Raw genomic sequence first — 14389 nt, forward strand, 5'->3', positions numbered from 1 at the left:
CTTGAACGAGGGCTGCAAGTTGGTAGAGACTGAGTCGAGCAGCTGGCAACTCAGAGCTTGCAGTCGATAGACATGTTCGTGGAAATGCATCAGGTGGGTGAATCTGTTTGCAGTGAACGAGCGATTGTGAAGGAACAAAGGCATGTAAGTTTGCGACTTCACGCCTCTGTCGTGTGAATTCGAGATTGAACACAAGTAGCTAACTCATAGGAAGATACTGGAAACAGCTTCCGACCTCAAAAGAGAACTTTGTCGTGAAGGGGAACCTGGCCACATGCACTGCGAACCTGGTCGGCCATTCTACCCTCGGTGGCAAGATTAGACGTGAAGAGTCATGTGGGCTCCTTCCATAAACGCTGCATGTCTCCGGGGCCTCTGAGGAGAATATGGCGTCAGTCACGGCTTCCATCGCCATGCAGGGTGCTTCCACTCAAGGTTCGCGATCTCGTCATCTGACAAAGTTGCGAGCTCTGTATGAGCTTCTAGCTGCCTGCTGTCCCTCTTCCTGTTGTCGCGGGTCATCCAGAGCTTAGTGAAAATCGCCACGACGGTCCATGTCACTGCGCAACCCAAGTTGATCCCATTTCCAATGGCATAACGGGGAGAGTCGCCAGGTAGATAAGTCCAACTGGCGATCAGGGCGCCAACGTATCCAAAGAAGACGTTGGTTCCAATGGCAATGCTGCGTGCGGAGTCAGAAAGCACGTTTGCGCTGACTTGTGCGTTCGTCATGGCAGCCAACGAGAAGCATGTTGATGCGCAAAGGAAGATAGCTGCATATCGAATACTTGCGTTCATCGTCGCAAGGAACATCGCATACCCAGCAATTACAAAAGGGCCCGTGAATGCAATGAGCGTCTGTCGAGAGTTCATTTGCCAGCTTACGGTCGTGATCAGAATAGTGCAGACCACACCCAGAACGTACGGCGGCACTGTCAAGAGCTGCTGTTGGACGACGGTGCGAGCTGGGTAAATGGTACGAACGATCGTCGGCAGGAAGAACGAAATGGCTATGACAGTTATGCTGTCAAGCAGGAAGATGAACGATGTCGCAAGCGTGATTGGGTTGGAGAAGCCGCGTCGAAGCTTCAAGGTATCGATCTTGTCGAGCAGTTCGGTCTGGTTGAGACGCTCGGATTTGATCCTGCCAACTATCATCCGTATCTCATCTTCGGTCATCCAGCGTGCAGTGTCCGGGCGGTCAGTCAGTGTGAAAAAGGCCACGACAGAAAGGCAAATGGTAACGATGCCTTCGATCGCAAAGATCCTTTCAACTGTTATTCAGGGACTTGCAACATACAGGCTATTTGCTTACATTTGCCAACCATCGAAGAAACCGACGGAGCTCAAGTTCAGGATAGCCGAAGCGATCATGCCACCGAAAGCTCCCGCGAGAGGGGCCATGGACAACCACAGCCCAAGACGAAAGGTCAATTCCGACCTTTTGTACCATCGTGAGAGGTAGTAAACGCATCCAGGCATTACGCCGGCCTCGAAGATCCCAAGCAGGAATCGAACAGCACACGCCTGAGCGCGGGTTCGTACGAAGGCTGTCGCGATAGACATGGCACCGAAGCCAAACGACGTCATCGGCAGAAACCATCCAGGGCCTACTGCTATATCAGAATTGAACAAAGCGCTCTAGTCATCGTGCGCACCGATCAATTTGCAGCAGAGCGTTGCTGGCATCTCGAAGATTATGTATGACACGTAAAACGCCGATAATACGACGTTGTAGTCATATCCCTCAAGCTTGAGATCCTCCTCCATGCCAGCTATACGGGCGTTGCCTGTTGTGATCAGTCCGTGGGCATAAACAAGCCATGCGCAAACGGCCTTACCGATGTTCGTTCGATCGATGAAACACAAGAGATACAGTACAATGACGGTAGGCAGGACGCACAGGTCGACTTTCATCAGTAGCTTCCTTTCCCGACTGCTTGTCACATTGTTCGAATTCGGCTCATCGTGACCTGCGTCGACCTCAAAGGTCATCTCACCGGCGTGCTCCCGGTCCATGATTGCAGATTTGAGAGTAAGTTTCAACGCGAAAAGCGACTTGAGAAACGGCGCTGACATGCTTACAAAGGTGGGGTACTAGCTTCCGGATGAATCGATCCTGGCTTGCATGGTATCCATGTCTGACAGCGGGTGGCAGCAACTCCAGCTGCAGTCTGCGGTCGTACGAACCAGATGCTAGCCGCAATCGGACTAGTGTTTGAACAACGAGACATCTACGACTGCGCAGCAAACGTCCATGTCTTTGTCACCAACATTTGCCCACACTACAGCACTAAATTTGATCAAGAATGTCAAGCCTACAACAATTCACTCCCACAAGCAACAAAAGAAGCTTCGCCACAGGCCCCAGCTCGAGTCGCGCAACTATCGCAATCCAGCCTGGTCGATGGATGTTCACTCGACAGCGATCCAAATCGTAAAACCCCAAACGCTTTCACACACTGTTCGTGAAATTTCAAAGAAGCCTTCGCGCATCCACCAACATTGAGCGGGTGTCAGTTCATTTCCTTGACAATTTACTCTAGCCATTAAACCAACTACCCGGCGTCCGAGCTCAACCTCGACCTTAGTTGGACCGACCGAAATCTCACTCCGCTTACGTCATTTCTGGAGTTCTCGGCTGGGCCGCGACCCCGTTCTCAAAATGCCACGCAGGGTGAAAAAGTCTCATGTCTTTGCGACAAAGTCTCGACCGAAGCGGTCAAACACTACTCTGAAGCAGAAGCGACACTTGCCATCCAATACACCGCCTACCCTCGAACCCTCCTTCGATACAGAAGAACCAAAAGAATCGTCTGAAAGCGGAAGATCGTCGACAGCATGCTCTGAAGTCTCAAGTCGTGATGACCTGTTTCCTGAATCGTCTACGATGGCCACGACCCCTTCGATGAGTGTAGAACTACTGAAAGTCTCTGCAGTATCGAGCTCTCAATGTATTGTTTCCAAAAGCGCTCTTTGCAGTACCGCCTGCCCTTCATCCTCTGGTTGCGCGAGCGATATGCCCGCAGATTCGGAACACGAGTCGCGTCCACATGAGCCAGAAGCTGCTACCTCAGATATCAAAGATTTTGCGGAACACGCCGCGGAGAATTCGGACAAGCGAAAGCTCTCAAAAACTCCAATAGGACACATAAGCGACAACCACTATACCACACTAGAGCCGATGAACCCGTCTTCTATGCGCCGCACGAGAAGCACTTTCAAGTCGCTAGGCCCGAGCATAATATTCAACTCGCTCTTCGGTGGTAGAGATGATCTTGTATCGACTCCCATTCCATCCTCCCGTCAGCCTCCTGCAGCTAAACCTGCGAAATCGGAAGTTGAACAGGTCCCAGCATACGCGACAACTACACACGCTGCGTGGTTCAGTAGCCCGGCCAACAAAGTTGTACGTGGTGTACCGATGGGTATCTCGCGAAGCGTCGCCGAACTGCAGCGTATTTCGCGGCCCACGACTCCTGTGCTGGATCTCGAGACGTCGGTCTCCGCTCTTTCAGCGCATCAGTAATATTCGACTGGCAGCGTCGCGCAAACCTTGGTCGCATCTTCTCTAGCACGTCAACCTAGGAAAACCTGGACAGATCTGCAGCCTACAGCAACGTGGAAATATGCGAAGTAGGGAATCTAAGGTCAATGGAGACTTGAGGCCTGTTCAATCTTGTTCTTTTATTAGAGGTTAGTTTACTTTGACCGGAATTAACCTCTACGATTGGCATACACGTAATGAGATCTAGCACATGATGGCACTGATTCTGGTTTTGGGTTTTGGTACGATTAAGCATTACGAGATCTGTGAGTGGCTCACTATTAAGGGTCTTCGCTAGAGAATGGGAACCACGGTTGTGCATTGAGTCGACACATCAGATATTCTTATTAAAGAACACTTCTTCGGCCATCCCCTCCTTTCAGCAGTCTCATTTCCAAATACCAAGCCTACTCTCAAGCAAAATCCCAGAAGTCACGTCTAAATCACAAGCGCACCCAAACCACACCCGCGCCCATATCCACATACCATCCACCATGTCAAGCATCTTCAGCAAGCTCATGGTCTACTTCTCCCCAACACCAGAGAAGCCAACATTCCGCATCACCGCACTCGTCGCGCCCGCAACGTCACAACAATACTTCTCCGACTCCAGTTTCTCACACGCCGATCTGATTGGCATCAACGAAACCATCACGTTCGATGTCGACTGTGATGCAATCCCCAAAAGCATTCGCTGCAGCTGCCTAGCCTCGGGCCGCGAATGCAAAGCAGAGTACCTGAAGGAGCACTACGTTATTGAGTGGGCAGCGGGCAGTATCATGGAGAACGAAGAGGTGGAGGTTGGAGGGCAGATTGTACGCAGAGAGAAAAGGGGGCGGCCTAAGATTTGGGAGGGTTGGTGCAAGGATGGTGGAATGGTTTATTTGAGCCCCACGGAAAGGCTGAGGTGCATTGAGGGCTATGATGAGCATGTGAGGGAGGAAAGGGAGTGTGATCGGTTGAAGAAGGCGAACTCGTTCTAGTTGGGGCAGGCTGGTGGCTGTTCATGCCAGCACTCTTCTACAACTAAGTATCGCCAATGGTTGCACCTCATACCAGCAAAAAAATGAACAGGTTTACAGACTACATGAAGATGAAAACGCGCAAGACGGATGGCCTAACCTCGATAAAGGCTTCAGGGTGTTCCGCCTTTCCTAGGTTGACGCAGTCGTGAATTCGGAAGGAGTACATTCACGGCAGTATTAGCGCAAACCCAAACACGCAACCAATCGTTTACCATTGTCTCACACAACGCATTCGTTTGTCGCCCATAGCCCTCTTCACACCGTGCGTCACATGCGAACACTGACACCATCAACTCTTTGTTCACTAACCGTACACATTGACACAGCCGCTTCTTCCTTATCATCCTCGTACCCGGTCTGCTGATACTGCGCCACCTTGTCTCGCGCAAATCTTCCAGGACCTTCCGACTGTTCACATACTCTCATAGTCAGGTAAACTACGCCCGAAGTCGGATATGTCGGCTTACTTTGATCCTCTAGGCGAAACGGAGCCGAACACCACGAAATACACCTTGACGGTCTTGATTCCACCTAGACCACCGCCGCGCTGGTTGCCCAGCATATTCAGCAACAAACCATCTGCAAACACAGATCTTGTGGCTACCGGGCACAAAATCCCTGCGTCGAATACCAATCCCAACTTTGATCTTTTCGAACTCAAAGACATCGATGTTCTAGACACCAAGACTGTCAATATACAAAGCGCATGGTTTCCATGCGATATGAGGTGTGCGCATGTTCAGAAGGGATACGAGTGTAGAGAAGGCTGCTACTTTCTCGAGAAGGGTGGGGACGTGACAAGATGGCGATGCAAAAGGGAAGACTGTGAAGGACATGTGTACTGTGGGAAAGTCATGACAGATGATGAAGGAAAGAGCTGCTTTGGTAAGAAGGGAGAGAGAATGGTATGCTTGGCGAAGAGACCAGAGACAAATTCTTAGAGGACTTTGGCATGATAACAATACGACAAGTGAATAGACGAATCAGGATGATATTATAAGCGTAGGTATTGAGTGACGATGCGTAAATGCATAAAGGGTATTCGCTAAGCCAGAACTCGTTCGAAATGCGCAGATGAAAGCGACTATCTCGCTACTAAACTTTTACAAGAAGAAAGCGGCAACAGCAGCACCAAGACCAGCCAGAGCTGGGACTTGAACCATGTGGGCAGCGCCAGTGGCTACTTCTTCAGGACCGCTGGACGTGGCAGAAGCTCCAGAGCTAGCAGCAGATTCCGAGCCAGTGCTTGCCGCTGCGTCAGAGTCGGAGCCGGTAGCAGTGGCAGATCCAGAAGCTGCGGATGTGACAGTGGAACGGGACGCTGTTACGGAAGCGCTGCCGGCCGATACTGATGCGGCCGCTGTGGCACTGGGAAGGGAGTCACCGCCCTCGGTGATGACGACGGCGAACAGGTCGAAGTAGCCTTCGGGGAACACTGTACTGAAAGAGAGAGCGGCATCCACACCGTCCGGGCAGAGGGAGGAAGCGTATTCTGGGTCAGCGCATAGAGAGCTCATTTCGGATTCGAGACCAATGGTAGTTTGGGTGCAGGTTGCCTCCGCTTCGTCGGTGTTCTGGCGCGAGCATGCGCCGGAGACGGTCACCGTCACGCCGTAGTGGTCATTAGAGGCGTCATATTCATAGTAGGTGTTGCCTCCGACAGTGATGGTCGAAGGGACATCGGCCTAGTCGCAACAGATCAGTGAATGTTATCGATGATTTCGACTCGTTGTTACGCACCAGTGAGTCGTCGAGGGTAATACCCTGCACAGCCACAGACATGATAGTGCGGTCGTTGTCAACGCTGACCACAGAACCCTCGTACGAAATGCCCATATCGCCTAGACCGGGCATCCAGACCTGAGCGGTCGTTTGAGCCGCAGCGTAAGAGGCGAAAAGCGCCACGGAGAGGATCTTAGACATCTTGCGGTGTTGATTGAGACGAGCAATGTGGGGTATAGTAACAAGTATTAGATTAGAGTCTTGAAAAAGATTGGCAACGAACGACAGGCAGTAACGAGTGATGCTTGGCGATGGAGAAAAGGTTCGTCGAGTATGGGATATCTAGTCTACTTATTGGGGAGATTCGGAGGCTGATCGCTTAACTGACAGCGCATGATGCGGCACGCCTAACCGGGCGGCGCAGGCCCCCTGAAGACCACCAAGCCGCCTTTCTAGGCACACCGGCATCTGATATGGTCTAGCTGCGTCTATTCGTGCGACTGTTGCCTAGAAGAAATTGCGCGCAAATCCTCCGCAATTTTCATCGAGTCAAGCCGAGTATGCTGTGTAGTGACGTCGATATTGCTTGGTGATGCGCACGCGAAGCCATGAGATAGAGCTGCCAAATTCTCGTACTCAGTCAGCAAGATGGCTGAATGCTTGCCATGTTCAAAGATACTTCGCCTTCACGCGTGTGACCTCGATACAATGGTGATGATTCGTGTGTGAGCTAGACTTGACAGACGGAAGAGTTTGTGGCTTGCAGCATGGCCCATGCATGTTTCGGTGCGGCGCTCTCTGGGCCAGTCCATGGGTAGCGACCTTACCGGGACCGCAAGCGAGGGCACATGTGTATGCCAGCCCTATGCAGGCTCTAGTTGTTCGGGAAGGCCGCAATTTCAAAAGTGCGCGATTTCGGAGAGATTTTGCAAGGTGGAGTTCTGGGATGAAGTGGGAGAAGCGGATGCGTCAAGCGCTGCTGACATAACACGAGCTCAGGATTGCCAGAATGGTGGGCAGACGTCTCCACGAGCTTTCTGGTCGTGTGTATCGTCACACAACACATCCAATCCTTCGTACGATAACGCGCATTGTGGAACTAAGCGTGCATTACAAATTGTGTAAATTAAGGTAAAAATCAAGGGTATCGCGCTCGCAAAAGCAATACAACGCAGCACAAACGTCAGGCCTGCCACACAGCCGTCTCAGCCATACCCGCCGGGTGTGACAAGCTCTTCCAGCCCATCAAAACCCCGAGTCACTACCACCGTCACACGGTATACCACTCTGCCTCCATACGTCCCTTCGATATTACCACCCGGTCGACGCGCATAGGTATTGGGCTCGAGGTCATTTGGAAGGCCGTAGTGTGCAGGTGGCATCGGCCTCAGCCTCCATCAGTCGCGGATCATAGTATCCCCAGCCATCTTAGGCGTCGTTCTGGTAGTATTGAGCTCCACGGCGCATACCACTCGAAAAGTTGTAGTCATCGTCGTCGTCGTCCCTCGCGCGAAGGAGATCCTTGGACCAGCCCTGGAAGGGCTTCTTGAGCATCGACTTCAGAGACGAAGAAGTCGCAAGTGCATGATGCATGCTCGGTGAGGATGAGCGTTCAACTGGTGCCGTCACGGAAGAGCTGCGACTCGATGGCTTGGATGTTTGCGCCACCATGTTGAGGGTATCGAGATTGAGTGTGAGATTGGATGTTCAAATGAATTGGAGACTTGTAGGTTCAGAACGAAAGAGGATGATTGCTAACATTCGCTTGCTTTGACAGATACCCTTCCTCGAACTGTCGGTCTGGCGCCTCACTATATACTCCTCCTATCGCAAAGTCGAAACGCATCGCTCCCAACAATCGTTCCGCCGAGTCATCGCCGAAAAACCTCATACCGAAAGACTGCATACCTTGATAAGAAAGACCCACTGCAGTCTTGCATTTTCAAGACTGTAATTACGATGATTGGTCAAGAAGCATGTTTTCATGATTTAGCCTGAGTAAAGCATTGCACATGTGGCGAATCGGGTACAACTCGGACTTTCGGAGGCGGTCGGCGAGGGCTGGAATCGGGATAATTCGGAACACAAGAGACATAAGAAACCGCCAAGCACACCGGACGATCACAAGCTTGTCAAGACAACATGACCAAGTGGGAATGGCAGAATGATATTTTCTAATTTGGGAATTCTGGTTTCGTGTACAAAGTTTCAAGACCGGACTGCGACAAAGACCTCTGGCCAGGAAACTGCTTGGCGCGCCCATGCCCTGCGATCGCCTGAACGGACACACTCAGCGCAGGTTGACAATCGCTGCCAGCGCTACTAACGCTACCAAAGCTGCTATATAGTGGGTTCGTCTTTGGCGTGCGTACGCGGTGTAGTCCGCAATAACGCTCTACATCGCGATCAGGCCATTCAGTCCGTCTTACATCCGGAGACGTGCCCTAATCTCATCTATCCGTGCAATGGCTTCATTCGCAGCTGCCTCGTTTTGCGCAATCATGAGCGCCAACCTCTCGGACAGTTCGGTGCGTCGTCTAGCGAACGCTTCTGCTTCTGCTTCTGCTTCTTCCAAGAACGACGCCCTCCATGGACTGTGACTACGTACGATGAGCGTGGTACGACACATCGGACAGGTTGCATTTTCGTTTCTGTGCAGGTTTGCGTGCATCCAGACGTGTAGGCAGAGCTTGTGGAAAATGTGAGGCAAGGGACAGGTCTTCGTCTGGACTACAGCTGTGCGCGTGATGGAGGATGCGTGCTCGATGATTTCCGGTGGATCAGCCATGTCATCAGCCCTGCAAATGTCGCATACGCTGCCATGCTCAACGTAGTGGTCGTCTTTGAGATTGTCCACACTCGCGTCGAAGAACGTGTCAAGGCGCGCATCGATTGTGATGTTGTTGGCCATACTGAAGAGCCTTGAGGTTGAGATCTGCGGGGCGTGGTGTGTCAGGAATCTGAGTTGAGATTAAAGTGATCGTAGCTAATGATTGAGTAGAAAGAAGGGTTGTGCTCAGGAGCCAACCTTGACGGAGCTGATGTACAGTGATTAGCACCTTTGCGATTGTACCCTTCGACACCTATTTCACTTGCGCCAAACCTTCGGTAAATAACGCGAGCACCAAAAAAGTCTTGACGATCCAATTTTTAACCATAGTAGCTCCAAGAAAAGTGAGAGAAGAGTTCAGTTGATCACAAAACAAAAAGTCTCCCATCATAAAGGCACAATTCAAGCGTCGTCTTCGGCCTCCATCGTATCAGGATCGAGGCTTTATCCCTGCATTTTGTAACTCCAGGATACGCTGCTCTTCTAAGAAATGAACGTGCTCTTCTCCCAAGCGACACCGCTCTTCTCCCGCACGAAGCAGCTCTTCTTCCAACAGAGTCCTCCGACTTGACCTTAATCGATCGAGCGCTTCATTCAATTCTCGGAGACTTCGTTGCATTTCGACTGTCAATTCATAGATCACGCGCTGCCGAGCAAGAGCGGTCGGTTCTTCAAGTTGCAATCGTTCACGCTCGAGAGCGTCTCCTTGCGTATGAGTCGTACGAAATGCGGAAGGTGTAGTTGACTCATCATCTCTAGATCGCCTCTGGGTCGTCGCAGTCCTATGGGCTTCCGAAGTTCGCGCACACGCAATAGCCCTTGGATTGAAGACGAGCAAGCCGCGGCACATGGGGCAGTTGCCATGAAGACGATGGGTCGTTTGCTCCTGGAGCCACTTTTTGAGACACCTCTCGTGGAAGACATGTCGGCAAACGGCGGTGCGAATGATTGATGTTGGCGATATAGCGCGGAGGTTGGCTTCGCTGTTTGAGACTGTTGCCGACGCCTCCTCGAGCCCGCAATTGGATGTCTCGTCGTCGAAGCAGATGCCGCAGACGGTTTCGTGTTGTTTGTAGTAGTCATCTTGGAGTTGGATGGCTTCGAACCTGATGTGGGTGTAGCTGCGAGAAGTAGGCATTTTGAAGTTTTGGGTGGTGAACCGTTCTGCGGATGGCGCAAACTGTGACGATACGACACTATCGAGAAAGATATTGTACTGGAATGCGGCTCATGCTCTATTTAATATAGCCTCTCGTCTTCTAAGCCTGGTATCAGCAGATCTAACCATGGTCTTGTCTACTCAACTTTGGTTCACCGCGCGCACGTGCCTCCATTTTGCGAACTCTTCAAGAACCGAGGTAGCTACAAGTATTGGACTTTGCTTACAATTTTCTCTTATCTGGTACGTTGCAGAAGACTGGTTCACTTCTAGGAAGGACAGCGGCCCGCGACTAAATTTTGGAAAGACAATAATAGTGACCGAGTTTGCAATATTTCTCTACACAGCATAGAATACTTAGCAACCATACATCTTGCTGGACTAGTGTGATCGAAGCGCCGTTCGCATATTGAACGAGCATTTTCTCAGATGGGAACTTGCGCAAGCCCATTCGCGCGACAGGGTCAAGAAGACAACAGTGTAATGCGCAGTGAGGAGTGTGAAGTGCGAAGTGTGATGTCGTGACCACAGGGCTCACTTCGGAAATGACTCTCACTAATCATGAGCTGTCGCGGTCGAGTCAAAGTATTTGTGCTACACCAAATCGTCCTCATTCCTGTGCAACGACCAACCTGGTTTCGTTGCATAGACGGGTGCGCACACACGGTCAATCTCGTCAGAAAGGTATGATTGGATAAATTGACGGTCTTAGCAACGCTGTGGCTCATCTACGTCTGATCTGTCAGAGATATCGTCGGATCTTTGTAGTAACGAAGTATCCTCCAGTACCTGGATTGTCGTGGCGCATCAAGTAGCTCGACGATGTGCGGCAATGGATGGGCAGGACGCCAATTTGGCCACCATGAACTCTGTCATTGCCCAGATGGCGACTCAGCAAACTGAATTACTCACCTCTCGATGCAGTCACCTCGATACATATGACAGTCACGTATTGATGCGTTGATGTGTATCCTCATGACTAACAGCAAGTATAAATTGAGCCTTGTAGATTTGAAAGATTCTACATCATACACACCACATCTAAAACATATCATACGAAAGCTCCACTTACTTCTTTTCCCAACCAAAGAGTATCATCTTCCCAACGAAACCTTCGACATGAGTAACTCAAGCATCGACCCCGAAGCCAAGATAATTATCATGGCGGCAGTCGCCCCGAAGAACGGGTCTGGAATCCACAACAAGAAAATCGAAGGATCCAACCCAGCGGACTTCAAGGAACGCTGGACGGACTGGGCCACCCTCCAGAAACTCGTTATCATAACGACTGGCGCCAAACTACAACGCAAAGAGGGATACGAGTCACGTTTGTGCGAACATCTGGAGCGATCGGCCATAAACTCCTTGGGCCACAGAGCCTGTTGGACTGGCGAATGCTACATGCTCTTCTACGATGAAACCTTTATCGAATTGAAGGGTGCTTTTTCGGTGATGCCATGGCATGGAGATGGTGATGCGACTAAGCAGGCAGAGTTGGACAAGTTGGAGATGGGACAATGCGTTGATAAAGGTGGCAAGCTGTATTTTCTCGGTGAAGAGCCGGTGATTTGGTTGGGCCCTCAGATGTATAAAGATCATACGAATGAAGCTCCCCCAGAACAGTCGTCGAAGGATGGGTACTGGGTGGACAGGAGGGGTTGGTAAGATCAATACGGGTTCAAGTAGCTCGATTCTGAATGCAATCAAGTATACGTCGGAAGATCATCGTCGTCAAGTTCTGTAGAGAGTGACGACCTTGTGATAAGATTGTAAGCGATGCCTTTTTTCCAGAGTAATTACAGAAACCATTGCGAAACTTTTGAAACGAAAGAATTGATGCCGTGCGCAGAAGCGTTCATTGCCAGTGATTGGGCACATCATCCGTATAGAGCCATTAGTACGACCCCGCATGGCTGGAAATGAAGATTGGAACATGATATTGCGAAAGGTTGATATAAAAGGCAAGAGCGATACATGCGCTGTTGAGCGCTAGCAGTCTCGCTCACACATCTCCCCGATACGTCTTGTACGTCTCCTTGAACGTTCCGTGGAATCCAAAGCTCATCGGCCCCGCCATCTCAGCTCTTCCCATCTCCGTCAAGTCCTTCGCGTTGAGCACGAGCAAGTAGCTCTTCTCCGCATATCCGTCCAAGACCACACTCAACAACACGCCATCATCTTCCTCCACACCTTCGGGGGTAGCGATGAAGATCGCTTCGCCAGGTGTGTGGCCGTCCACTTCCCAGTAGATAGCTTCCTGAGTCTTGTTGTCGAACTTGACGAGGCCGTCGAAGAATGAAGAACGGAGACGGTCGGCACATCCATACGTGTAGCGATGGCGCTTGGTGAGGTATTCAGGGTTGAGTGTGGGCAGCTCCATCGACTTGAACTTGTCAGCCTGGAAGAGAAGCTCAGCGGGCATCGTAGTAGAAACACCAGCGTTGACGCTTGGAAGGCGGAATTGCGCCTGCATCGGAAGACACGGCCTGCGCTTCTCGCCCTCATAGTCAGGCGTATCGATGGAAGAGATGATGTTGTCGTAGTAGAAGCGCTTGACGATGTCTAGGTTCTCAAACATGCTGAGCTCGGTTATGATGTCGGTCTTGCTAGGGTCAGAAGCTGATGACTCTTCCCAAGCGTTGATGCTGTGGAAGCAGAAGAAAGGCATGCTTTCGTACGTTGCTACGAGTCCCTTGCCTTCGCGGCGGTCGACAACGTACCATGTTGCTTTGGAGTTTGGATCAAAGGGCGCGATAGAGTCGACGACGTTCTTGTGGTACATAAGCGAAACGCCACCCCATGTGATATGACTGTTCCAGACACAGAGGATGACGTAGTTCTCGGTCAAGAACAGCGAGTGGATGTATGCAGGTGTACCATGGAAGGTAGCGAGTATATCTGTCTCGCCGGACGCTGCCGAGACACGGAAGATGCGGTAGGTACCCTTGTATCCAAAGTCGAGATTGAAGTTGTACATGTCACCAGTCTGGGGGTCAGACTTCGCGTGGGCGGCAGAGAAAGGCCCTTTCAACTCCGGGTGAAGGAATTCTTGACGTGCATAACCGCGCGGCTCCAACGTCTCTGGGTCGATTTCCTTGATGGCACTAGAATCTGTTCGGGCGTGCAGAGTCTCAACGCCACTGGTGTGACCGTTGGTCGTCGGTTTCGCGCCTTTGGTAAGCTTGTCACTTCCAGCCATATTGATGGAGAGCGTAACACCGACATTGCGCTCATTCTGTGATGCCTGGAACATGCTCATGACCTTCAGACGTGGAAGTACAAAGTCAGTGTATGCCTCACGTGCATCTCGTACAGTCAGGACTTACCTTCCAGAAGAAGCTCTCGCATGGATCACGCTTTGCAGCAAACGTGGTACTATCCAATTTTCCGGTCGTACGAACAATCTCAAGGTACTCATCCACTGTGCGTCGCGAACGGTATGTAACCTTCGCCGGGCCGTCCGCGTCGGGAAAGTCAATCTGGAAACGATGGACACATGAGAATCCATCAAACCAATGTCTTGCTGCCCAGATCTTGCCATCGTTTGTCTTCGCCTTGTAGCCGAGTGGACCCGTCCGATACAATACACCTGCAGCATGCCGTGGGATCGTGCCTTTGACGATGAGCTCCACGGGCTCGTGTTCTTCGTAATCCGTGTCGAAGCCCGCCGTGTTAGGCCAGACATCTGTTGTTGCGACGACCATGTTGACGTTCAGTTGACCAATTATACGGCGCGTAATATGTGGTGACCCCGCAGCAAGGTGCCTCAATATGCCGTAGGCTAGAGATGTGCGTCGCGTGAGGTAGAGATGGGCCAATCGTATAGCTTGGAGAGTGGCAATGGTACGAGTCAGACAAGCGTCGACAGAAGAATATGATGAGTCGGGTGGATTGAAGCCTTGATGAATGAAGCCAAAGCTACAAGAGTATAGTAATCATTATTCGGACCTGTCCAGAGATATAAAAGCGATTCGGATCCCTGCATCGTACACATGTTGGACGGCCAGACCTGTGGACAATCGGGTCATGCCTTCCGCACGTATCGTCAAGCGGTGGTATCGCAGTCCGTTCCCCATAGCAATGTTACACAGCAGCCGTGCCCTCGG

At 51.2% G+C, this 14389-nt stretch overlaps 6 protein-coding genes across 6 annotated transcripts; 1 reads left to right on the forward strand and 5 right to left on the reverse strand.

Annotated features, from left to right (window-relative positions):
• Window positions 1–396: 396 nt before the first annotated feature.
• J4E87_008117 (uncharacterized protein) lies at window positions 397–1374 on the reverse strand (the record flags this gene model as incomplete). Its single annotated transcript, XM_049379709.1, has 2 exons — window positions 397–1144; window positions 1316–1374. The coding sequence occupies 2 exons, from the start codon at window positions 1372–1374 to the stop codon at window positions 397–399; spliced, it is 807 nt and encodes a 268-aa protein (XP_049230596.1).
• Window positions 1375–1641: 267 nt separating this feature from the next.
• J4E87_008118 (uncharacterized protein) lies at window positions 1642–2019 on the reverse strand (the record flags this gene model as incomplete). Its single annotated transcript, XM_049379710.1, has 2 exons — window positions 1642–1790; window positions 1842–2019. 2 exons carry the CDS (start codon window positions 2017–2019, stop codon window positions 1642–1644), a joined length of 327 nt encoding a protein of 108 aa, XP_049230597.1.
• A 2022-nt stretch (window positions 2020–4041) lies between these two features.
• Window positions 4042–4530, forward strand: J4E87_008119 (uncharacterized protein; the record flags this gene model as incomplete). The annotated part of the gene is made up of 2 exons (XM_049379711.1): window positions 4042–4216; window positions 4256–4530. 2 exons carry the CDS (start codon window positions 4042–4044, stop codon window positions 4528–4530), a joined length of 450 nt encoding a protein of 149 aa, XP_049230598.1.
• A 1145-nt stretch (window positions 4531–5675) lies between these two features.
• Window positions 5676–6495, reverse strand: J4E87_008120 (uncharacterized protein; the record flags this gene model as incomplete). Its single annotated transcript, XM_049379712.1, has 2 exons — window positions 5676–6257; window positions 6313–6495. The coding sequence occupies 2 exons, from the start codon at window positions 6493–6495 to the stop codon at window positions 5676–5678; spliced, it is 765 nt and encodes a 254-aa protein (XP_049230599.1).
• Window positions 6496–7722: 1227 nt separating this feature from the next.
• J4E87_008121 (uncharacterized protein) lies at window positions 7723–7965 on the reverse strand (the record flags this gene model as incomplete). The annotated part of the gene is made up of 1 exon (XM_049379713.1): window positions 7723–7965. One exon carries the CDS (start codon window positions 7963–7965, stop codon window positions 7723–7725), a length of 243 nt encoding a protein of 80 aa, XP_049230600.1.
• A 4320-nt stretch (window positions 7966–12285) lies between these two features.
• J4E87_008122 (uncharacterized protein) lies at window positions 12286–13987 on the reverse strand (the record flags this gene model as incomplete). Its single annotated transcript, XM_049379714.1, has 2 exons — window positions 12286–13545; window positions 13610–13987. 2 exons carry the CDS (start codon window positions 13985–13987, stop codon window positions 12286–12288), a joined length of 1638 nt encoding a protein of 545 aa, XP_049230601.1.
• Between the last annotated feature and the right edge of the window lie 402 nt (window positions 13988–14389).

The sequence above is a fragment of the Alternaria ethzedia genome (genome assembly GCF_023757985.1).
Source record: "Alternaria ethzedia strain BMP 0044 chromosome Unknown scaffold_24, whole genome shotgun sequence".
Lineage (NCBI taxonomy): Eukaryota > Fungi > Ascomycota > Dothideomycetes > Pleosporales > Pleosporaceae > Alternaria > Alternaria ethzedia.